A 25,653-nucleotide genomic window follows, 5' to 3' on the forward strand; every position below is an offset into this window, starting at 1 on the left:
AAAGCAGCTTGATCGGGAATAACTCGGAACTCTTATGGAACTCTAAAGCGGATCGCGGAGTCGCCGCAATAGTATTCAGTTCTCTGTGTCCGGGAGATAATTGGTTTAACCAAGAGCTGATTTAATTGTCTCCCAGACACAGAGATGCATGGGTGGGCTTGTATGTTTTTGAATAGAGACCCCATGCTGGGGGTCTCTGTATAAATCAGTGTACCTTGACTCAATAAAACAGTTCTTCTTCACCCTTTACTAAGTCTCGACTAGTGTTTGGGTGAGACAGCGGTACCTTGTGCAGGAAGGTATATTTACTCTGGAGCTTTACACACTGGGTAGGGACAACCTAGGTGGTAGGTATTGTGGTGGTATACCCTTGAGAAGATGGGTACTATCAGGATTGGCATCTGACTTCTGCAGGAATGCACGTCACCAAGCATCAGAGGAGGATCAGCTCCCAGTATGACCCAAGTAAAAGAATCAGTTTAAAAATGTTTTACTCCAATACTGGGGAACAGCGCCAGGGTACTCCAAGCATCATAATCACAACAGCAAGCTAGAGTGGTTTTGATGCTTAGATTAACCCTTTAAGTAATTCAAGGAGTCTCATGCCAACCCATTCAGACAATTCCCTGTTTAGTGATTAAGAAGATACACATGAAAAAAAAAAAAAGAGAGACAGAAAAGGGATTAACAGGAAATATTATAAAGACATTGTATGGTTACAAATGATAGATTACAGGAAGAAGCAGCAGAATTTAGACAAACATGTTTTGTATTTTGAACATTTCCTCTCCAACTTATCATTTTTCTAACGAATGATAAAACAGTACAATAATCATTTCTCCCTGAACCATGGACTCAGACAGCATTATTCCAGAATCATTTGACAGCAGAAATATGTACTCAGGTAATACTATGCCTGTTCTCGAATTTTAATATACATTTAAAGAAATTTCCTACCACAAGAGCTTTAGCTTATTTATTTTATGTTCATTACATGTGAGTTTCTGCTTGCTACTATATTTTAAATTGCCAAACTATGACATTAACAGGCTTAGTATGTCTCTGCCTTGATGGACAGACAGACAGACCGACTGATCTTTCAATAGTATACTAATACTTGGCTGCAGAGTCATATCTCATGGTCTGTCAATAATTACTATACATATAGGAGTATTTACTAAAGTGAAAATCTGCTGTGAATTTCAGGTTTAATTATCTATTAGCTATGCATTCAGGTTGGTTACTCTGGCATTAAAGGTGAAATTCACATTGACTTCTCCCTGTCAATTTCTATCCACACAAACAAAACAGTATATATTGTAAGATTCTTCAAACAACTGTATAACATATGTGAGCATATTGATTGATGGCTTTTTTAATATTCCTGAACATAAATGTGACATTATTTTCCTGCATGGACGTGATATGGAGTGTGATACCCTGAAGAATCTACATATTTAGATGTTCATTTCAATCCATCAACTTTACTTTTCCCTCTACGTCTTCTCCTTTGAGGTTCAAACCAATTGTTGTACTTATATCAATCTACCATCCTCACGATTATCCATGACTCTTCTTTGTATACTTTTTATATTGGCCTTGTTCCGAGGGTGGTAGTATTTTTCAGTGCTCCTGTGAGTGTGGCTAAATTAACCCATTTCTCTTTCCACACATATGTTTCAATGCCCATCCCTTGTATAAGCTCTCCTTCTTTCGCCACTAGAAGAAACATGGGTCAAAATAAACTTGTGACCAATTTACTGGGAATTGTGGTCACTGGTTTATTTTGGATCAATAAGATTCATAAGGCCATCTAGATTAGATTATATAAAAAGAATGTTTCAAGTATTTAATTTAAAATATATAGTTTTTATTTATTTCTTAATTTAATTAAATGATCTTTGTGAATTCTATGTGTTTAGGAACAAGATATTAACAGCATATGTTTAGGAAGATACTGGCTAATACTTGATATTAAACATATGCACAATGTACATTATTGTTATTATTATTTATTATTATTATTATTGGCTTTTATATAACTCCAACAAATTCCTTAGCGCTTTATATGACTTAAGCGTTAATGCCACACTTTTACATAGTATGAAAGGATTGCCATTAAGGTTAACAAATTGTATGTATTCATCTATTTCTATTATTATTTCAGGAAGAATATGGCCCTATTATCAAAAATATCCAATGCTTCTTACATACGGACTCATGGCACTTTCATATATATTGATCTTGACTCTCTTCATAATGGTTTTATCGAGCTGTAAGTTTTAATATAACTTATTTTTGTTTTGCAAAAATAGGCACTGTCTCAACTGTTCTATTGTAACACAATTTATATGGCTCTAGCCAGTGGCGTAAATTTGTAAATGAAAGGACCACTATAGTTACAGAGACCACTTCAGCTCAATGAAGTGGTCTGGGTGCCAGATCCCCCAGGTTTTAACCCTTCAGATGTAAACATAGCAGTTTTGACGTCGGAGGGGGAGGAGGGGTCACCAGCTTGTTAGCTGGTCAGGGAGGGGGACTCTCATTCCTGGTGGTCCAGTGGATGGGCTGTGTGGGAGGGGGGCCGGCAGGAAGCTGTAACTTACCTTTCCTGCAGCTCCTGTCAGCTCCCTTCTCCTGCGTTCCGGTCAGCTCCCTTCTCCTCCACTGTAAGTCTCGCGGTCTGACTGCCGCACGGAGCGTTGCCACGGTAATCCGTGGCATTGCTCTGACCCCGCGGCTCTCGCGAGACTTCCAGTGGAGCTGACAGGGGAGCTGACCGGAACGCAGGAGAAGGGAGCTGACAGGAGCTGCTGCACAGGTAAGTTACAGCTCGCTACCAGCCCCCAACAGGACCGCAGGGCTTGTAATGAGCCCGGCGGTCCTGGTCTGTATTATGGCAATGTAAGTTGCCATAGTACAGACATTGACTCGAGTATATACGGTATATAAGTGACTCAAGCCTTAGACAAATAGGCTCAATAGTGGAACAGACAACAAAGGGTGGGTCACAGCCAATTCTTTATTTTTGGACAAAGACTAGCCTTTTAGGACTAGTCCTTAAACATTTAGTGACAAACATTTAAAATACAAATATATAATAATAGAACATTGGAGAACAAGGAACTCTAAATAATACATCAATTATATAATACAAATGATATTTTCAAACACTATATAAAGCAACACTATATACATTTCTACTTATTTGGTTGCCCCCATTATGCAAATGTGCACACTTCTAGTCAGTCAGCAGAGGGCACTGTAGAGTCATCAACGTAACAATGTATAGTTTGTAAATTGATTGCTGCTGTCACACGCCTCTTTCCGGGGCTTCTGGAACCAGGCGCGTAGTTTGTGGGCAAAAGGATGGACTTCAAGCATCTCTAAAAGGTCTTGGCATGGAAGCTTCTGTCACAGTGACAAGCCTCAAACCAACCCCAGCAATAGGCAAAATAGAACGTGAATGAGGATGAAAAATCTCCCCACAGGAGAAATGCATATCAGCATAAAATAGCAAGTAACAATATGTAATTATGGTATCAAAGGACCAACGTCAGATTGGAATAGTTCCCAAATGGAGAAAACAATTATCCAACCTAGCATGGGGTTCACCTATGTGCAATTAGCAGTATAACCTTAGACTACCCTGGTACAGAGATCATACACTTAAATACCCAGCATGCATGGAAGGCACAGTGTGAGGCAGTAGTAAATATACATACATACATACATACATATGCATCAGTGGTAAAGAGGCAGGCTCACCCGAAATGAATTGTCCGGTGGAATCGGGAATGTGCAGAAATATTACAGACTGTGTAGATCTGGCCATGGGAATGCAGTGAATAGTGAGGAAAGTCTTGCAATCAAGATGGCTGCTGTGAATGGGAGCTGAATGGAGGCAGAAGCTGACAGAATCAAAGGGGGGAAAACCACCTGATCGGAGTACCCATTCTAAGGAGGGAAAGGGTCGTGGGAGAAGTAAAGTGGATGGAAATTATTAAGAAAATAAACAGCACAATGGAAAAAATGCACACAAGGGCAGGACAAGGGATATGGAGTAAAGACAATGTGAGCGAAAAAAACATTGTAAGTTGTAAACAGTCATAAGAGTAACACACAAAAGGTGCAACAAGGCCCAAGCCCACAGTATTGGAGCAGACTCACCAGGGAGGCAGCATTATACTACTGGTTTCTAATTCGTTAATTTCTCATTTTTTTCACTTAACTCTTTGTTTGCTGCTTAGAGGTCTCAGTAAAGAAAGGTATTGCAAATTTGAAGCCTCCTGTCTTGTATTAAAATTGAACTTTAATCAACACAGAAGACTATTACCCAGCAGGAGATAAAAATTCTAAATTAAACATAATTTTAAATAAATTAAGTTTAACATTAGATCTCTCTTTGCAGGAAGTGTTTGGAAGGTATTGCAAGTCACATGCAGGCAGGTGTGGCCAGGGCTGCATAAACAAAGTGATTTAATTAACAAATGACAGATAATTGAGCATTGAGACTGCAGGGACATGATCTATAAACTAAAACTGCTACATTAAGGTAAAGTTGTTTTAATGCCTACAGTGTCCCATTAACCAAACCTCCAGTGGTGCCAGGGCTGTGGCCAGGACCTTTATTTAGCATTAAACTGCTGGAGAATGGTTTAACACTGAATAGAGGGGCAATGACTAGGGAGACAAGCATCTTTAATACCTTTAAGTCCCTAAACTATTTTGACTATTTTGTAATTCACAAGTGAAGATAATGTAGCAACACACTAGTTTTGCAAAGGCAAATGATGACACAGAATTTTGCTTTAAGAAGGTGCATGCTGCCATGATTGCCATGGAACATCATTTATCAAAGAAATATGTACATTTCAATAAAATATGAAAACATAAAGCCCTTAGAAATAGAAAATACTCATCTCGGCAAAATTTAAACTAAGGCCTAAATGATAAAATAAGTCCTTGTGGTATTTCGGAGTATCTTTGAATCAGCTAACCTACAATACAATACAGTGGACATGTTGGTGTTTGGCATATAAATAATAATCTGCGCTTTTAACATGGCAACTTTTTTTTTTGACAGCTACAAATTATAGCTCTACAGCGGACAGCAAAGTTCAGACAGAAATTGTTTCCTTCAAGACAAATAGTAAGTCATAAAGTGTCTGAAATATTATAGTACAACAGGAGGAATATTGTGATAAATGACTCAAGGTGGTGGAAACACCCTTCTCCCAACGGATTGTTCATGCTGAATATTTCAAATCAAGCATCTTCAACAAAATTGCTAGTCTCAATTTTAATGCTAAAGACTAAATGCAATAAGTTTTTTTTTTTTTTAAGCGATTTTAGAAAACAATGATCAATATTTTTAACAGTTAAGGGGAAGATGTTTGTAACCCCTTCTTTTCCAAAACCATGTACATACAAAGCAATCCAAAACAAAACATAGCCATCCTTACTTTTACGTTTGCACCGGTGCCGGTCAAAAGAGACAAATATTTCAGCAGGTCCCTACTCATCCCTTGTGCATTTCTGCACGCTGCCAACAATTATTTAAAAAGGCCACAAATGAATAAAATAGGCCACATGATAAAAGCCACACATAAAGGATTTCTCCAACCCTTTTTTGTGTAGAATAGAGTAATGCCCTTTTGGCATCCAGCTCCCGGTGCTGCTCAGCATGCCCCCATCTGACATCACAAAAGCTGTGCTGAAGTCCATAGAAAAGCCTTTGACTGGAAGATTTTATAATCTCAGAGCCGATGCGCAAAGTTCCCACCAGCGAAGGTAGGGAATAGAGAAGTAGGGAGTGTGGGTGATTACAAATATGTTTTGGAAGGGATAGAGAGGAGGAAGGCTTCAGTCAGTGTAGATGGGAAGAGAGACAAGACCTTCTCCCTTTGCAGGTGCTGTTAGGTCTGTTGGCAGCATGCAGTGAGCGCTGAAAACAGACATAAAATAAGCACAGAATTGACATTTGGCAGCCTGGAGTTAGAGGTTGGCTAAGTCACGTGTGCCGGGGGTACAACTTGCACCTGTCACACAATTACAAATCTCTGGATGTACAGTGTTTCAAGCTGAAACACTGCACATCCAGACTCTTACCACCATAACCACTTCAAAACGCAGACACGGTCATGGTGGTTGAAATAACTCTTTAATTACAAACTATGAAAACACATGTTATCATACTTGAATCTTCACACACCACCTTGGTGTACATTTGAATCATTGGGCAACATACTTACGGCAGAAAAATGATAATTGATGCAGCTAACTGTGAAAAAAAAAAATGCCCAAAAAAGAGTTACATTTATTTCTTAAGTCATGGCTTCAATTTTATTATAATTATTGTTGCACATAGAATAATGATTTCTTATTTTATTACACTTACTGTTTCACATTAATTAATTGAGATTGCACTATATGTTGAGAGAAACCTCTCATGTTAAAATAGTTTAACCCCTTAAGGACCAAACTTCTGGAATAAAAGGGAATCATGACATATCACACACGTCATGTGTCCTTAAGGGGTTAAAGAAATACTCCATGCACCATACCAACTACATTAGAATGAAGTTGTTTTGGTACCTGGAGGTCCCTGGCTCCGGCTTAACTTTTGGGGTTAAACAGTTAATGAATGGTTTAAACCCAATTAATTAAATGTTGAATCAAGCACCATTTTGCTCTGAGACTCAGGGATTTTTTTTAGGGAGACAGCAAAGGCAATAAAAAGGACAGTATTCTGAGGAAGGCTTGAGGGCCGAAACGTTGCGTGCATGTTTCGGTTTAATCCCTGGCATTAGGCAAAACCTGGCAAGTACATATAAATACTTCTGCATCTAAGGATGCTATCCATACTTTGATTTCCAGCTAATGTGTAGTGTTATAATGTAAAACAAATAAAAGGGATATTTTATTTATATATTTTGGCCTGAACAGAGTGGTAGACCATAGTTTGCAAATCTTTGGCCACACTGACTCAAAAGGGGATCTAATTATCCACTTAGACCAGGGTGCTGGTTTTACCCAGGTCATGTAGTAGAGAGGTCTGCTCTAGGTCAGTAAACCAGATTATATGGGTGTATGCATTTATTCTATATCACTTTATTCTAACTACTAGTGGTTTTGGGACAGTTGTTCTGTCCTACTTGCACTCTTTATTGCACTTTCTCATTTGTCACATTTACTACTGTACTGTATGAATAAAATGTTTTTCTTATGTGCAAATTCTGGTGTGCCTTGGGTCTATTCTCTATTTTCAGTAAAAGAGACATCACTGATGCTCACACGACAGCTAGTGGTTATCCAAAAGTATAGGGCAGAATTGTTACGGATTGAGCATGATATTCCCTTAGCCGGGCACCTAGGTATCGAGTAATACAGACTTATTTCTGGCCAGGTATCTCTGAGGATGTCAGACAATACTGTCATACTTGCGATACCTGCCAGAAAATAGGGAAAAAGAGGAAATAACTCCAAAGCCTGACTACATTCAATGCCCATTATAGACGAACCCCTTAGCAGAGTCACAGTTGATATTGTAGGACTCCTTGCCAAGCCTGGTCCATCCAGCAAGAAGTATATTCTCACTGTGAAGTAGATACGATAGCTGATGCCCTGATGAGAGTTTTCTCTCTAGTAGGGTTCTCCAGAGAGACCATCTAAGCTCAGTGTACTCAGTTCACCACTGAGATTACACAGATGTCTTGATGTTCATCACCAATTGCAACGATTGGGAGTGAATCCTGCCTCATCTCCTGTTCGCTTATCGTGAGGTGTCGAAGATATCGACAGGGTTCTCCCTGTTAGAATTATTATATAGGAGGTAAGTGAGGGGACCCCTAGATCTCATCTACGAGCATTGGGAAGCGGAAACAAGAGAGGATGGGATGCAAATCCCACTTTACGTGCTGGAGCTGAGGGATCATTTAGAGGACCTAACTCAGAAGGTAATAGAAAACCTCCAAGTGGCCCAAAGCCGCACGTGAGTCTGATACGATAGGCGTTCCAGGGTCCGCAATGGCTGATTTAGAAAATCTCTAACTCACCTATAATCGTGGCTTGGCCATTTTATCCTAAAGATTTCAAACTGGTTTGAGTTCACAATTTAGTGTTTAGAAGGCACATTGAATTTAACAGTACATGTTCTCTCTTGCAGTTTCCGGTCTTTCTTCAAAAGTGATCCAACTAGAAAAGACTGCTTACAGTAAGTTGTAATCTTATATATATGGAAAGGCACTCATAGCTTTCTAGTAATTATTATATATTTTGCAGGTGCTTGAGTGGGAATTATTGCTTCTGGTCCGTCAAAATTAATCAAAGCAAAGGAATTGAAAAATACCACTTGATTTGTAAACTAGGTTTATACAGCCACCTAACTTAGTAATTTCTATGCTTTTTTTGTAATCCTTTATCAACAAGCTGCAAATACTTTACTAAATAATACTAAATTATGGTCAGTAAATTTATGACTAGTAATTAGCAGCTGCAATCATGTTTTACATATGTGATGGTGGTCCTGGTTTGTAAGTATATTTACAGGGTAATAAATATTAACAATAATATTATATAAAAAATATTAAAATCCATATAATTTTTTTGATGGATTTAACCCCTTCCCAACCGTGGACGTACCAGGTACGTCCGACAAAAAATAGTTGTTAACGTTTTGGACGTACCTGGTACGTGTGTTCTTTGTCAGTAACACATAACAGGAACTGAGAATCCATGCCTAAAGCACAATGTGAGAGAAAAATAACACAAAAAAAGACTATCCAAAAGTTTGACAAAGACAGGTGGAAGAATTAATGCATGGAAAGTGTTAAAATACCACCATTTGAAATACGCTATTACATTGGCCGGCTTCAAAAATGTCCCAAATAGGACATGGGTGCATGATGACCAGCTGTGAAAATTACAAGTTGGAAAACTGGAATGCACACCCTCCAAATAAGGTATTTTAGCCCCCAGAGAACCCGACACACCTATACATGGGTGGTATCACTGTACTCAGCAGATGTTGCTGAACATATATTGGGGTGTTCTTTGGCAGAACCCTTAAAGTTCTCAGTAACTCTTAAAGTTCGCATGTATTCTTAAATTGCTATGTGTGTCAAAAAAAATCACAAATTTTTTATTTTTTCTATTTGGCGTAAAATGGTTGCATGAAAAGAGTCAAAATACCCCAAGTTTAATAACTTAGGTTGTCTTCTTTTAAAAAATCGATACATGTGAAAGGTTATTCAGGGATTCCTGACAGATGTATTGTATTTCTAAACTCAGGACAAAATTTAGAAACTATTTAGCATAGGTTTTTGGGGGGTTGGTATATGCGTAACAGATTTTGCGGGTCAAAGTTAGAAAAAAGTGTGTTTTAAAAAAAATGTCGTCATATTTTATAATTTTTTTTATAATAAATTATATGATATGATGAAAATAATGCTATCTTTAGAAAGACCATTTAATGGCGAGAAAAACGGTATATAATATTTGTGACTACAGTAAATGAGTAAGAGGAAAATTACAGCTAAACACAAACACAGCAGAAATGTAAAAACAGCCATGGTCCTTAATGGTAAGAAAATTGAAAAATGGTCTGGTCACTAAGGGGTTAAAGCGAAGAGTTACCCACTATTTTAACTCTTATAGACCCTGGAGTACGTTTATTAGAGGATTTGTATTTCACACATTAATCACAACTGATTATAAAAATATAATTTATTGTGACAAATAATTAATAATAATATGTAACATGCATGACAATAATCAATGAATATTTAGGTATAACAATAGTATAAAATATGTCAACAATTATAGCAACAATTAACCACAACACAGATAATTTCTAAATCATTGGAGGATGATGAGGTTGTTAGTCTATATAGAAATGATCCCCGAGTATGATCAGTATACTTAGTGTGACAAACTGAGCCTCGTCAAGTTTTCTTGGAGGGGCGTGCTGGCCAGCTTCCAAAAGACTATGGGCCCTTTAAAAAACTATGTGTACAGACTTGGTTCGTGGGATTTTATATTTGGTTCAAGAACGGAACAGTCGCACGAACCGGAGACCACCCTGGAGCTTGTTAAGCCTAATTGCTACTTTATAGCAATTTCCACCGCAGTGTTCTAAATGTCCGTCTGGGTGACGGCAATTCCTATGGACGACAACAAGGTGGTGGCCATCTTGTTCCCGCAAACACAGGCACCGGTGTTTGGGCATGAATCTCATGGAATTGAAAACAGACACAGAAACTCCTGAACATCACTGGAATTCCAGCATCACCTGCGTTCAGTTCTACAACACATAGAAAGGTGCTGTTCGGTGGAAACGTTCCCACGAACAAGGAGATAAAGCTCCAGGGTAAGACTATTGACTCTGTTCGGTAGTTTGTTTTTTAAACTACCGAACTAGACCGACCGCAAGCCCTGATTCTCTGGAACTGTTTTGGGCATGGGACCATGCGGGCAGGCGGTCGGTCAAATTATGACTTCTGGGAAATTCCTGAACCCCTGAACTGATCTGGGTGATTTTTGATATGTTGGTTACCCAGATCAGGGCTATCAGGGGATCTAACTTTGGGGATTTTATGTGTTTTAACATATTTTGGGGTTTTTGTAAAAATGTGTGTTTTTTGTGCCTGGAGATAATTGAGTTTAATACAGTGCTTGACTCAATTATCTCCCAGGCATTGACCTATTTTGTATAGGATTGTCCTGGACCTGAGAGCCAATATAATCATGTATATGTTTTTACTGTAGTATACTCTCAGGTCCAGGGAAGAGTGCCCCTTGCATTGGGACCTGCATATAAGGCCAGTTATGGCTGTCATATTCTTTTAATAACAATGCAATCTATTCATTAGGTTCTATCTATGAATATATTAAAATTATTAATGTAGGTACTATTTGTATATAATTGAACATAATTATATGGTTAGTATATATAGATATATGTGTATAGGTCTATATATACACGTAGGCTCTCAACCGCCCTTGTTTCAAATACTTTCTACCAGCTCTAAGTGTAAGGGATGTCTTATCGCTCTCTTATGACTGTTTACATTAGCTGCATTGCAATCAGTTTGGTCATGCAGTGAATCGAGTAGGAAATAAAATAAAAAAAAATGTGTCTTTGTGTTTTACCTTCTGTTACAAAATGGAATCACATCTGCTAAGTAGTAGCTTTACAGTATACATTTTTAAATTAATTTCCATAATACCTCTGACAGGTTGCAACTGTTGGTAAATATGCAGCTTCTTTGATAGTTTGTCATTTCTGATACTAATGGATTTTTATATGCATTAAGTTTTTTGATTACTCAACGTTCATGATTTCTATATATACAAAAGGTGGAGCTATATATACCCTGTGGCCCCCTGTAATCAAATGTTTTCCTTCTGCTTGAAATCTGGTTAGTGGTTAAAGAACTAAAATTTTTATGTAATGCTTAACCATTTCACATTCAAAGTAAATCGGTCATTTGTTGTAAGCAGGCTTTCTACAATTATCTGATTCTGTTTTGTAAACAAATTACTTTCTCCGTTATCTTTTTATCAGAGGAAACATGTGAGAGTAGCTGGCTAAATTTCAAAAGCCACTGCTATTTCATCACTTCTACAAAGACTAACTGGATGAAGGCTCGGACAACATGCATATCCAAGGGAGGTGACCTTGTTGTAATCACAAGTCAGGAAGAACAGGTGATGCCTAATTTCTATCAAATTACATATCTTCCTATTTCCATCTGTGAGAAAAATAGACTTTGGTATAATGTTAAGACATATCAAGTGTGGTTTAATATAATTATGTTTGTAACTGTAAATGCATTAGGAGTGTGTACGTTATTTGTGACTGCTTAAATGGATAATCTTAGCACCAAAACAACTTCAGCTGAAAGGAACAGTGTAGGCACTTCAACAACGTCATCTCATTACCCATACAGGGATATCATTTCTAATTAGTGGGGTAATAGCTGCTTGGAGATATCTGACTGCTATTTTGGGGTCAAAAATGACTTTTCCTAGTTTGTTGCAAAATTGGAAGCGCTTCAGACTAGTTTTTTTTTTGTCTTCTTTTGGATCAACAGCAAAAACATATGTGAGGAATGCTGAACTTGATGGACACAAGTCTCTTTTCAGCTATGTAACTATGTAAGTTGTTATAGTGCCTTCAATGCAGGACACCCTGTCCTATCTCCCAAACCTTATATTAAACTAAATGGAAATCTTGGAAGCGAGTCTTCAAGTCATGATTCTGGGTATGAGAGCCAGGAAGTAATATACCAGTACTACATTAAGTCATGCGCCGATGAGTACAATGAATACATTGAGTACAATGAATCTCTATGGAGGAATCGTAAGCATTGGTGCTGGAGAAAAGGTGAGTAATTGGTATATTTTAGTTTTATCTTAATTATGTGACACATGGTGGGGGTTGAATGGCAAGAGGCACCGGGACTGTAGTGTTATCAATACAGATACGTATTTCTAATGATACATGGCTCCTTTAATGAAGCACTTTTAGTGTAGAGATCAATAGCACTACATAACTACATAACTCTGCCATTTAGGAGTTAAATCACTTTTGTTTCCATTTATGCATCAATAGCCACACCTCCCCTGACTGTGATTCACACAGCCAACATGGAAATTGGTTTTAATTTAAATCATATCTTATAGCACAGTGTGTTTACTTTAGAAGTTCGTATCTCCTGCTCTGTTATTTGAACTGAATAGTCTAGTGTTTATAATGGCCTGTTTAGAGTAAACCAGTCACCAAAATGTTCTCTATATAAATACATTTAAAGTAATACTACCAACAGATAAATTATATTTCATATAAATGAGAACTGTTACGTTTACCTGCAACTGACAATCAGAGATTTGACAATTATTCTATGTAGAGATAATCACATAGGAATTATGTCAGAATATTTTCATAACTGCTTACTAAACAGAAATGATTGTGTAACCTTAGTTTTTGAAGCTGTAGGTTATAAATGCATTGTTTTTGTTGTATTGTTTCGGCTTATATTTTATATTATTTCAGCTTTTCCTGATGTCCAAGGTCAGTTATAAAACTAACCGATATTGGATAGGCTTGAGCGATATGGAGGATGAAGGTGTGTGGACATGGGTTGATGGAACAGGCTATGAAAGATCATACAAGTACGTTTTCCTGAATTACAAAAATGCCTTGTTGCTTAAAATCTGAAATGCACAATATTTTTTTTAAGTGTAACTAACACGTTATTATTACATTTATTAATGGGAGCCTTCCCAGAATATTAATTATTATGTTTGTCCATTCCTATACTTAGTAAATATGCATTTGTGAGGTACAAAAAATAAAATAAAACGTAGAACTCCATACCTCTTTCTCCTGCAACTGGCTGCCTCCGCCTTAACTCCCTGTCAGTCATCATTATAAGATCTGCACTAATCTGGAAGTCAGCACAAAGAAAACATACAGAAAAGAAGAGAAATAAAACAAATCAGGGTTATTCACTAAAGTGGAAATTCAAAGTGAATTTAAAATTTAAGGTCAAAGTAGCTGAACTCGAAGCATAGCTGAATTAGATCATTTTTCTAGTTAGGCTATTTTTACCTTGAATTCGAAATTCACTTTGAATTCTTACTTTAGTGAATAATTAATTACATATATTTATCCACCAACACGATGCAAATGCACATATCCACCCACAACATCCTACAAAAATTATACTCAAACACTATATACAGGCCTTTAGAATTCACAGTTGCACAAACCAAAATACATATCACAGGCACGTGTATATATCTATTAGAATTGTACACCATTAATGTGGTTCACAATGTTAGCATTGGGAAGGGTGTTCAATTAACATATGTAGTACTATGGTTAATCATCATAACTAGTGACCACATATCCCTAGACGTATGAGTACTTTATTTCCTATGATGCCCTTAATTGAGAAAGACGTGGGGCATACAAAAGAAGCAAAAAAAACAAAAATGGAAGAGAATGACTATCAATTTATTCTCATCAGACACATTTAGTCCATGACCCTTGCTCACCCCTGAAAATAACTGAGAAGGGGTCAAGATGGAGTTATACAGTTCCGGGATACAGGTAATTACAGCAGTAGGAATTTTTACATTTAATTTTTATTTTCATACCTCACAAAAACTTACTTGTTAAATACAGGTGATAATTAATCATCATATTAAAACTCATGGTAATTGACAGTTCCTCTTTAATGTGTATCTGTCATGGAACACTCACGTTAAAAAAAACAAAAAAACTAATAATAAATACAAATTTGTTTACACATTATACTGGCAGAATCGCTAGCAAATATATAGATTGTGAGAAAAACCTATTTAAAAATATGTCTCACCCCAACTGCCCGTGAATTGCAGAACAATTGACTGAAAGAGAAAGCAGAGAAATCTGCTCTTACAGACATTCATCCTGCTCTCTGACATAGTAACCACCGCGCATGTGCTACAATAATATTGTTACAGAGTTATTAACTAAATATCAACTTTTTGTCTAGATGGGATGGGGCATGTACAATATGAATAATGGGGAAACTGTTATATTTCCCTCCCAGCACTGCCCAGTAATAAGCAACTGGGTAGCTATGGCTGCCCAATCACTAGAAGCCACACACCACTAGCAGTGAGATGTGGTCTGTAAATAAATAAGGAGGACCTGTCATTGGTCCTCCCTCCTCCGCCCATGGGCAATGTGTAGGCACTAAATCGTTCTCGAGAAGGCATAGGTCATGGCCAGAAATAGGCAAGACTTGATTTCAGAGAGATGTCAGCTGTCAGAGACTTGGCTACCAAGTCAACCAATCACAGAGCTCTAACTGATATTCAACTTTGAATGCATGGGTCCCTCAGTGTGCTCACATAGGTTTTTTGTTTTTTTTTGTTACTGGGACATCAAGCTTTTATTTTTCCACACATTTTTGGGGATCATTTTATTTTAATAAGTGGCTTCAGGATACCATGGCTTTTTATATGACCTTTTTTTTGAGGTCAAAGAAATATAGAAAAAAAAGAAGACTTAGGAAATTACTAAGAATTTGTAGAACAATTAGTAAACAAAAAAATGTCTTCTTTTACAGTTGTTCTTATTTTGTTTTAGATTTGTGCATGCAGGGTGGCAGGCAAGCCATAGCTGCCCAATCACTAATTACTTTAATCTTCTGTTAGTGCTGTCAAGTAGGATTATAATTAAAATGTACACTACTAACAATTTCACCCCCTTAAAATACCAATCTCAGCTTGATAATAGCTGTCACAATTTTATACATTTTAGTCTTGTTTTTGCCCACCAGGAGTATGAAAATTTAAATTAAGTATTTTAACTATTTACATCTGAATTATTAAGAGCGTAGTGGACACAGGAGGATTAGTCCCCTGGCTTGGGATCGAGTCATTTTCTACCCAGTGTTCATCTCTTCTGCTAAGAGGACTATATAGCATTGAGCCTTTCATTAGAGCAATTCTAGACTAGAGGTACAAAGGATCTTCCAGAGAGAGAGAGAGAAAGAGCTTCCAATCCCTACACAAATACCAGCCAGACACTTGTTTAAGTGGGAAACAAACAGAACTGTTGAATTGTGGAACACAAAGGGTTTTTATACATGTTTTGTTTATACAACAAACACAAATCAACCAGTGAAACACTGCACTGTGCACTTCCCCATTGTATCGAGATTGCTTTGTATGATATTTAAAATCACGAGTTTTGATAACTGTACCAGGCTGTGAATCTCCATCATTGTTTCCAATGGCTGCTCAGATGTTTCCATTAAGTGCTAAGCTTCCTGAGGGAGCTCCCTCATATGCCGGGCGTCATTTGATAGATCTTACGTAGGAGCCCCCTCAATGCAAGATTGGTGCATTCCTGTCACCAGGTACAACACCTCTTTTAGTTTTTTGGATATCACCATCCATGACAGGTGGAGGAAGTGTGGCTACATTTTAAATTTGTATTGGTGTCCGGAAATGGCATTTTTGAAAGGGAAGGTATTGGAAGAGTCCCATAGTCTTAAAACACTCAAACCAACCCTTAAAAGTGAAGGTAACATAACACATCAGAATGTAATATGGAATATTTAGCTGTATTGCTGTTACAAAGAGTAGAACAGAATGTTCTCAAGGCACTTCTAGCATGGTGTGTTTTGCCTAGGCCCCACACTGTCTGAACTTTTGTTGCTTATAAACTTACTACATATGTAATTCATAAAGTACGGTAAGTAGTTAACATTTCATGCTCCAAAATGAAGAATGGAGATCAATAAAGCTGGATGTGTAAAATCCCTTAATTTGATTTGTTAGTTTTGGCTCTGCGTTGATATTTATTGATTCTTATCATTCTTTTCTATAGGAACTGGAGAAAAGGAGAACCTAATGACTTTGAGTCTAACGAAGACTGTGCTCACGTGTGGCTTGATGGCGAGTGGAATGATGTGCACTGCACATATGAGAATTGTTTTGCCATTTGTGAAAAAAAGCTAAGCTGACCACTGACCACTGCCACCAATATGTCAGTGATGCATACAACCCATACATATTTTATTGTGTAGATATACTACGGTAATCATAAAACTAAATTTATCATTTAAAATTGGACTTTAAAAGTGATCTAAATATCTAAATAGAATAAGGAGTGTTTTGCTAGAAGTAACTAGTAACTTAATCACCGCCTAGAATGAATCAGAGTTTTAAGAAGAATGTATCACTAACCGCAATACAGGAAGGAGTGGAAATGTGATGTTTTAGAATGAAATTAAAAATAAAAGATTAGCATATATGTTTTTTTTGGTTCAAATTGCTTGGGTTATTGCACTGAATATGTAGCCTTTTTTGTAAAATCTTGGTTTGCTTTGCTGTGAGGATGGCATTTACCTTGAAAACACATAATTGCGTAATACCTCACTCAGGTACTGCAAAATGTTTGGAAACACACCAATTCTACATTAAAACTGCTGCCCTTCAGAATGAAAATTATACATACTACAGTTATTATTAGAGCAAGAATAATCCAGATGGAATCCTCTTTAATACTTTACTCTCTCCAATGTGACTGTCAATTTCAAAACATCACCAAAGCATCTCTAAACTCAAGTTTGATTGTGGACATCCATATTATTTTCCTCTTAAATGTAACTCTGCTCTTTCATGCATCATGTAACAGAATCAGCATGTCTGGTTCCCAACTTTGTATCAAGACCTGAACCTGCAACAGCAGCCATTCTTTTTCTGTGCCACCAGCGTCCTCAATGAGATACTGCAGCAACATGGTACTTCACTACTACTTAAATCATAGCCTGAATTTCAATGACAGCTCATACCTATTATTCAATCACTCCATGTAGTGATAAATAGCTCTTCCATCCTTACACAGAAATATCAGACAAATCTTATGGGTATATTTCAGCCTCTACTAGATGGCCATGGGTTAATGCAAGCAGGGTGGGGGGGCAACAGGTATGTCTCTTCCAAAATGTTTTAGTTCCCACTCAATGCCTATTGACAGCGGACGCCAGTTGTAGGTCCCCACGGATACTTTTACATGCGGAATGGGGCTTTTAGGACAATTTCCCCCCCAATATGTGGTATATAATGGCCCACTATGCTTTTGTATTTATTTTATTTTAACATTTTAGTGTGTAGGCTTTCTTACACAGACCCATGTTATTTTTACTAATCTAGACAGGAGGCATTTATTTGGACTTGGGGATTAATGAATAACACTGATTATGCAAAGTGTGGACGAGGCAAGATATAAAACAAAATAATTAACTTTGCAGCTCTACCACGTCCAAAATAAAGTCATTCTTCCATGATAATAATGGAGTGCTCATAGCACTCAGCTGTAAAGAAATGTTGCACAAGGACATGTGTATTCAGACTTTCCTTTCATAGTCCTGTATGGTATACACATGCTTCTGAATGTATGTAACACAGTTTAAATCTATTAATTAACATGGTTCATGACAAACAATAATAGTCCTCTAAACGCAGTTACGTCGTGTTATGCCTTAACGATCTTCCCCTCCCGGGATCCCGATCGGTGGGTAACCATGGGTTTACTTCAGGGACATCATGCAAAAGTAATCTCATTGTTTTTTTTGATTGGGTAACTAAAATAATAGATCAGGGTGGTGCAGTAGACATTGCTTACCTAGATTTCAGTAAGGCTTTTGACACTGTTGCACATAGGCTGATCAATAAACTGCAATCTTTAAGTTTGGATTCCAATATTGTTGAATGGGTTAGGCAGTGGCTGAGAGTCAGGCCTAGTTACCAGTTGGAGCGGTTACCCCGGGTAGCAGAGGGGTTTGCACCACTAGAGGGTGTCCTTTTCCCAATCAGTGAGGAGGATTCTCAGCATCCAGTCGTGACTCCTATAGCAACCAGCCGAGACAGCAGCACAAGATTAATCCTAAAACGCAAAGCTGCAGGCACTCACAGGAAGTACCTAAAATGGCGGCTGGCAATGCAACCCGCATGGCGAACACGAAACTGACACCACCGCCATGGAATGAACCCCTACAGAGTCTAGAAGCGATACTGAGCCGCTTCTGGGACACACTCATGAAGCAGCAACAAGCAGCCCGGCCCATGATACCTGCACAACCAACAATGGGGGAGCGGAGCCGCGGATGCCGGGGAGTAAAGGGAAAGTCCTTGGGCATAACGTCACCTCAACTACCCACCCACACGCAACCTGCAGGCCAAAGGGCAGAGAGCCCAGAAGCATCGTCCACACGGGCGGAGAAACAAGCATTGCAAGCGACAGAAAACGACCTGCTCCTCCGTCACTCCCACACGTGGAGGAAACCCGGGCCCTAGCAGTAGCCGAGTTTGTGGCCAGAAGATGCATGCCTGCACACCAGCCTGGGGCTGGAAGGACATCCTCATTGACACCCACACAGCGGCAGGACGCAGAAACCCAGCACTGGAAACACACAGCTTCTACAAAGAAGGCATCGGGTAAAAGGCTCTGATGGGGCCTAGTGAACTTGCTGCAATGGGACACTGTCATAATGCTAGCCCCTCCATACCATAATAGAGAGACCGCAAGATTTACTGGGCGGCTGGACACACTTGTGGACACTGAGCGTAATGTTATGCATGTCTTCCACCCTGCATCGCAGGTAACATGACAAACACAGTTGTAGCACACACTCACTAGACCTGGGAGATAACTCTGTCCAAGCAATATCACAAAGGGCATGAAAGCCTATCACATCAAGAATGTACACTGTTTACTAAACACTAGCCAGGTGCAGCTCTCTCAACGCTAATCCCCTAAATACTAATTAGCACACTTAACGCCACACTATGGGACCGCCGAGCACGGCAACACATCATATTTAGTACCTAGCCTGCTCAGCACTCGCCATAACCCTGACACATGCCCTTTCTATACACACATACTGAAACACTCCACTGTACCTGATTGATTAATCTAAACCTGTTAAAAACAACACCTGCCAATGTCCCAGACCCACCTGCTAAGCATCCAGAGCCGGCATCAACTGACTGAGGTGGACCGACCCAGAAACTGACTGTGCCCCTGCAGGCCTGAATGTAGAGACCATGCAAGTCTACATCGCATAGTCTATACCAAAAGGCTGTCATTATTAACTCCTGTAACTCACTGCACAGAATATCTATAACCTTAGGCGCAACCACTATATACTAATAAGCTACTCTACCCTAGCAGGTTACAGTGAACAAGCGAACTGTTTGACATCGCATAGGTATAGGTGCACTAGCTAAATGGGGTCGCTAGCGTTTTTACTGCATTATAGGCAGGGCCGGCCTTAGGGGTGTGCGAGCTGTGCGGCCGCTCAGGGCGCCATGTAGCAGGGGGCGCCGTGCGGCCGCACAGGGATTTAAAAAAAAAAAAATTATTATTTTTTTTTTTTTAAATTTGCAGCGGGGGCGGAGCTTACCGTGCGGCGGGGGCGGAGCTAAAAGCGGAGTCCCTGCTTCCCCACCAAACAGTCACCAGGAGCTGCACTGCCTCCACAATGAACTCCACAGGTAACTGTGGGATTGTCAGGTGAGTGTGACTCTCTGCCTGTGTGTATTACTGTCTGTGTGTGTATGACTGTCTGCCTCTGTGTGTCTGTGTGTATTACTGTCTGTGTGTGTGTGTGTATGACTCTGCCTGTGTGTATTACTGTCTGTGTGTATGACTGTCTGCCTCTGTGTGTCTGTGTGTATGACTGTCTGCCTCTGTGTGTCTGTGTGTATGACTGTCTGCCTGTGTGTGTGTATTACTGTCTGTGTGTGTGTGTGTGTATTACTGTCTGTGTGTATGACTGTCTGCCTCTGTGTGTCTGTGTGTATGACTGTCTGCCTGTGTGTGTGTATTACTGTCTGTGTGTGTGTGTATGACTGTCTGCCTGTGTGTGTGTATTACTGTCTGCCTGTGTGTGTGTATGACTGTCTGCCTGTGTGTGTGTATTACTGTCTGTGTGTGTGTGTATGACTGTCTGCCTCTGTGTGTCTGTGTGTATGACTGTCTGCCTGTGTGTATTACTGCCTCTGTGTGTCTGTGTGTATGACTGTCTGCCTCTGTGTGTGTGTATTACTGCCTCTGTGTGTGTGTGTATGACTGTCTGCCTCTGTGTGTGTCTGTGTGTATGACTGTGTGTGTCTGTGTGTATTACTGTCTGCCTCTGTGTGTATTACTGTCTGTGTCTGTGTGTATGACTGACTGTCTGCCTGTGTGTGTCTGTGTGTGTGTGTATATGACTGTCTGCCACTGTGTGTATTACTGTCTGCCTCTGTGTGTGTATGACTGTCTGCCTCTGTGTGTATGACTATCTGCATGTGTGTGTCTGTGTGTGTGTATGACTGTCTGCCACTGTGTGTCTGTGTGTATTACTGTCTGCCTCTGTGTGTGTGTCTGTGTGTATTACTGTCTGCCTCTGTGTGTGTGATTGTGTGTATGACTGCTTCTGTGTGTATGACTGCTTCTGTGTGTATGGCTGTCTGCCTCTGTGTGTATGGCTGTCTGCCTCTGTGTGTCTGTGTGTATTACTGTCTGTGTCTGTGTGTATGACTGACTGTCTGCCTGTGTGTGTCTGTGTGTGTTTGTGAGACTGTCTGCCTTTGTCTGTCTGTGTGTGTGTGTGTGTATGACTGTCTGCCTGTGTGTGTGTGTGGATGTCTTCCTGTGTGTGTGTGTATGGCCGTCTGACTCTGTGTGTGTGTGTGTGTGTGTGTGTGTCACATAAACCAATACACGCATATCACACACTGTTAATACACCCATTACAAATATCACACATAGCATACATATCACACACAGTCATCACACCTACTATCACAAACACAGACAACACAAACATTAGAGCATACATGGATGACGGGGGGGGGGCGCTGTGAAGATTTTTCGCACAGGGCGTCTAAATGCCTAAGGCCGGCCCTGATTATAGGTATTATCTATGTTGCTGCTGATCTAGTTAACGCATGAACCAAGCTTGTTTGCAGGATATACTCACATTTAAATTGATGTATAAACATTACATTAATTAAGCTTGATAACTAAGACGTATTACAGTCCACCTGTTTTCACAACTCAATGTTCTAAGCTTGTTTATATAATATAAAATGAGGCTGATAATTCTAGGAGATTTTGTAATTTGTTATGATGATAATAACCTGTATAACTCTTGCAAGTCTCCCTCTCTTTATTCTGTACCACCATAACCACGTGCCTCAATAAAAGAAAGAATGACAAAAAGTCTCTTTGGACTGACCGCATGCCTGTTCGCATGTCCAAAACAGTTCCACAGATTCAGGCTGTGCGGTCGGTGTATTTTTACATTCGAATAATGTTCAAATTGCACGAACGGATCGGTTCATGCTAACTCTTTTTAGATGCGGCTTGTTCGTGAGTTTATTTTGGCGAAAGAGCGCTCTGTTCGTATGAATTTAGCCGAACGCACGGAGGATGGAAGATTCAGCGGTGTTCGTGGAAAAGAGTAGCCAAAAATAGTTCCACGTGTTCAACGACCAAACACCACTGAGTGCGTTCGACTAAACAAAATGGCCGCCGACATGTGATCGTGCAGACGAACGCCGACCACCCGGTATAACAATAAAACTGCTGGAGTGTTCGCGGGTTTCAAGGTGTTATTGGGATCAGGGGGGTAAATGAGAGCCACAGTTCTGTACTGGGTGGTCGGCTGTTTGGTGAAAAATTCGTGATTTGAACTGCCTTTTTTCTAACATCCATTACAGTCAATTTAAACGAAAGTTTTTAAACAAATGGTTTGCACAATATTACAGATCCAACGAAACGAAAAACAGGAGGATCTGTTACACCAGTGGGGTACCACAGGGATCTGTACTTGGACCCATTCTATTTAATGTTTTTATTAGTGATATTGCAGAAGGTCTTGATGGTAAGGTATGTCTTTTTGCTGATGATACTAAGATATGTAATAGGGTTGATGTCCCAGGAGGGATAAGCCAAATGGCAAATGATTTAGAGAAACTAGAAAAATGGTCAGAGCTGTGGCAACTGACATTTAATGTGGATAAGTGCAAGATAATGCATCTTGGGTGTAAAAACCCAAGGGCAGAGTATAGAATAATTGATACCCTACTAACCTCAACATCTGAGGAAAGGGATTTAGGAGTAGTTATTTTAGATAACTTAAAGGTAGGCAGACAATGTAAAAGAGCAGCAGGAAATGCTATCAGAATGCTTGCATGCAGGGAGAGGCATTAGCAGTAGAAAGAGGGAAGTGCTCATGACATTTTACAGAACACTGGTGAGACCTCACTTCGAGTATTGTACGCAGTACTGGAGACTGTTATCTCCAGAAGGATATTGATACCTTAGAGAAGGGCTACTAAACTGGTTCATGGATTGCAGGATAAAACTTACAAGGATCTTAACATGTATAACTTAGAGGAAAGACGAGACAGGAGAGATATGATAGAAACATTTAAATACATAAAGGGAATCAACACAGTAAAGGAGGAGACTATATTTAAAAGAAGAAAAACTACCAGAACAAGAGGACATAGTCTTAAATTAGAGGGACAAAGGTTTAAAAATAATTTCAGGAAGTATTACTTTACTGAGAGGGTAGTGGATGCATGGAATAGCCTTCCAGCTGAAGTGGTAGAGGTTAACACAGTAAAGGAGTGTAAGCATGCGTGGGATAGGTATAAAGCTATCCTAACTACAAGATAAGGCCAGAGACTAATGAAAGTATTTCGAAAATTGGGCAGACTAGATGGGCCGAATGGTTCTTATCTGTCGTAACATTCCATGTTTCTATGTTTCTATCTATATTGGTTCCGAGGGCATAGAATTAGTGTAAATTACAGGCACTATGTCTGTCTCTCCCCATGCCCTGTGTTTGTGTCCTTGCCGCACATGTCAGTTTGCAAAGGATTCAGCAAGTGCCATCCTGATGTTTTTGACTAAATATAAATACATTGGCCAGTCTCTCCTGATAGTAAATTTGCAATCTTCCTTAATTTTACAATAGGTGAGGTGTGAGCTAAGTAATTGTAAAATGCTTACTTAAAGGGACACTATAGTCAATAAAACAACAACTTTAGCTGAATGGAGCAGTTTTTGCATATAGATCATGCCCCTGCAGTCTCACTGCTCAATTATCTGGTATTTAGGAGTTAAATCACTAGTATCGTTAGTAAATGTTTGTGTTGGTTTTATGTAACTCATTGTCATGTTTTGGTGTTTGATACATTTTACAGTTGGTTTCATATTGATAAATATGCAGAGTAAAACAACATCTAAAGAGAAAGGTGGTTCTCAGAAAATACAAGAAAAATGGTCCAAAGAACTTGAGTTAGCAGGAAGGGATCCTAAGCAAATAAAAAAAACATTTTTCGGTGGTAAGTTCAAAAGTTTAGGCTGGTTCTTACATTTTATGCCACAGAAATGTATTTTCACTCTTTGATAACAAGAATGGATATATCTACCGTATATATTAGTCTATAAGTCGATCTCATCTATAAGTCGAGTGTAAAGTTGTGAAATATGCTATGACTCGTGGATAAGTCGAGGGTAAAACTTGGGGCTATGAAATTCTGTGATTTTTATAATTTTGTCACATTTTACCTAGGTAAAGATCCTGGAACAATCAACAGTTACGGTACCTACTTCTCTGCATCTCAGTGCACATGCCCAAAGCTATTAGTTGACCGTGGCTGAACGCGGCAGACACATGCGGTTAGCGTTATCTCGCCAGCTAGTGGTCCTGCTTGCTGCTCACTAGAGCCACCACTGCAACAGTGACGTGGAAAGGGTACCGATAGGTGGCAGTCATCAGCTGCGATGACAGCAGCAATCTCTGCACAGTATACTAAATCAGACTGCTGTTGTCCGTGTAGTGTACCCAGTATCTGGGTCAACGTACAGCTAAGTACACTAGCACTACCGATAATTCGACATTGCCGCTCTTCATTGTACAAACATACTGTGCTACCAGACCATAAAACAAAGAGGATTCGGGATATGGCTGTGTAAATCTACAGGAGAAATATAAAACATAACATAGTGTGATATTGTTATAAAATACAATATTTTTGCGCAGCAATCTTTTGCACTCACAAGATGTAGATAGTAAATGCGCTCTTAGGGTGCCTCTCCCGATGTAATGGGGGGCCAGCTGGTATTTCTCATCACCTCAGGATCAGGGTTCGGTAAAAAAAATCTTTTTTTATTATTATTTCATAAAAAGTGTAGTCACTATTTTAGCATAGGATATGGATAATAAAAAAGAATTCGTCCAGTATCTGGGTCAACGTACAGCTAAGTACACTAGCACTACCGATAATTCGACATTGCCGCTCTTCATTGTACAAACATACTGTGCTACCAGACCACCAGGAAATATACTGTCCCCCCTTCCTGGCCACTACACAAACACATACTCCACATACTCCACTCCACTCCACTCAACACAACACAACAAACACACAATGCATTCACTACACACACTGCATACAGATGCGTAATTGACTTGGCAACCCTCATTCCCCCCACAGCCCATCCATGTGTCTCAATCTCCTCTCCAGCCCCACTATGTGTATCATTCCCCCCTCAGACCCTCCTTGTTTCTCATTCTCCCTCCCAGCTCCTCCATATGTCTCATACCCTCCATGTGTCTCATTGTCACCCAAAGGCATCTCATTTCCCCCTGCACTCCCTCCATGTGTCTCATTCCATCATTCCCCCATGTATCTCATCCCCCCATGTGTCTCATTCCCCCCCAAGCCCTCATGTATCTCATCTGCCACACCCCTCCAGTTCTTATTTGCCTAGATCTCCCCAATCCCCCTCTCATACCTGCTCAACTCCGAGCTGTCACCGGTACCTGATCTAACAGGAAGTACTCTCACTGGGAGCACTTCCTGTTAGACCGCAGTCCGCTCAGTCACGCTACATTCTGTGACCAGCAAGAGGGGAGCACTGTGCAGTGCGCCCTCTCATGCCCGTCAGCCGGCAGCCCATCAGGTCCCTGGCATCGGCCCTGATTTTATGCCGGTGGCCCACGGTCGCAGGGGTCACAGCTGCGGAGAGCACCCTGACTGACTGCATACTATACACACTCCATGACATAATGGATGAGGACG

General features: G+C 39.6%; 1 protein-coding gene across 1 annotated transcript; it reads left to right on the forward strand.

Annotated features, from left to right (window-relative positions):
• Window positions 1-733: 733 nt before the first annotated feature.
• Window positions 734-16,707, forward strand: LOC134601266 (hepatic lectin-like). Its single transcript, XM_063445736.1, has 7 exons — window positions 734-904; window positions 2,168-2,275; window positions 5,087-5,152; window positions 8,168-8,215; window positions 11,567-11,709; window positions 13,058-13,176; window positions 16,394-16,707. Exons 1-7 carry the CDS (start codon window positions 850-852, stop codon window positions 16,527-16,529), a joined length of 675 nt encoding a protein of 224 aa, XP_063301806.1. The 5' UTR covers window positions 734-849; the 3' UTR covers window positions 16,530-16,707.
• The last annotated feature ends 8,946 nt before the right edge of the window (window positions 16,708-25,653 follow it).

Source organism: Pelobates fuscus, chromosome 3 (assembly GCF_036172605.1).
Source record: "Pelobates fuscus isolate aPelFus1 chromosome 3, aPelFus1.pri, whole genome shotgun sequence".
Lineage (NCBI taxonomy): Eukaryota > Metazoa > Chordata > Amphibia > Anura > Pelobatidae > Pelobates > Pelobates fuscus.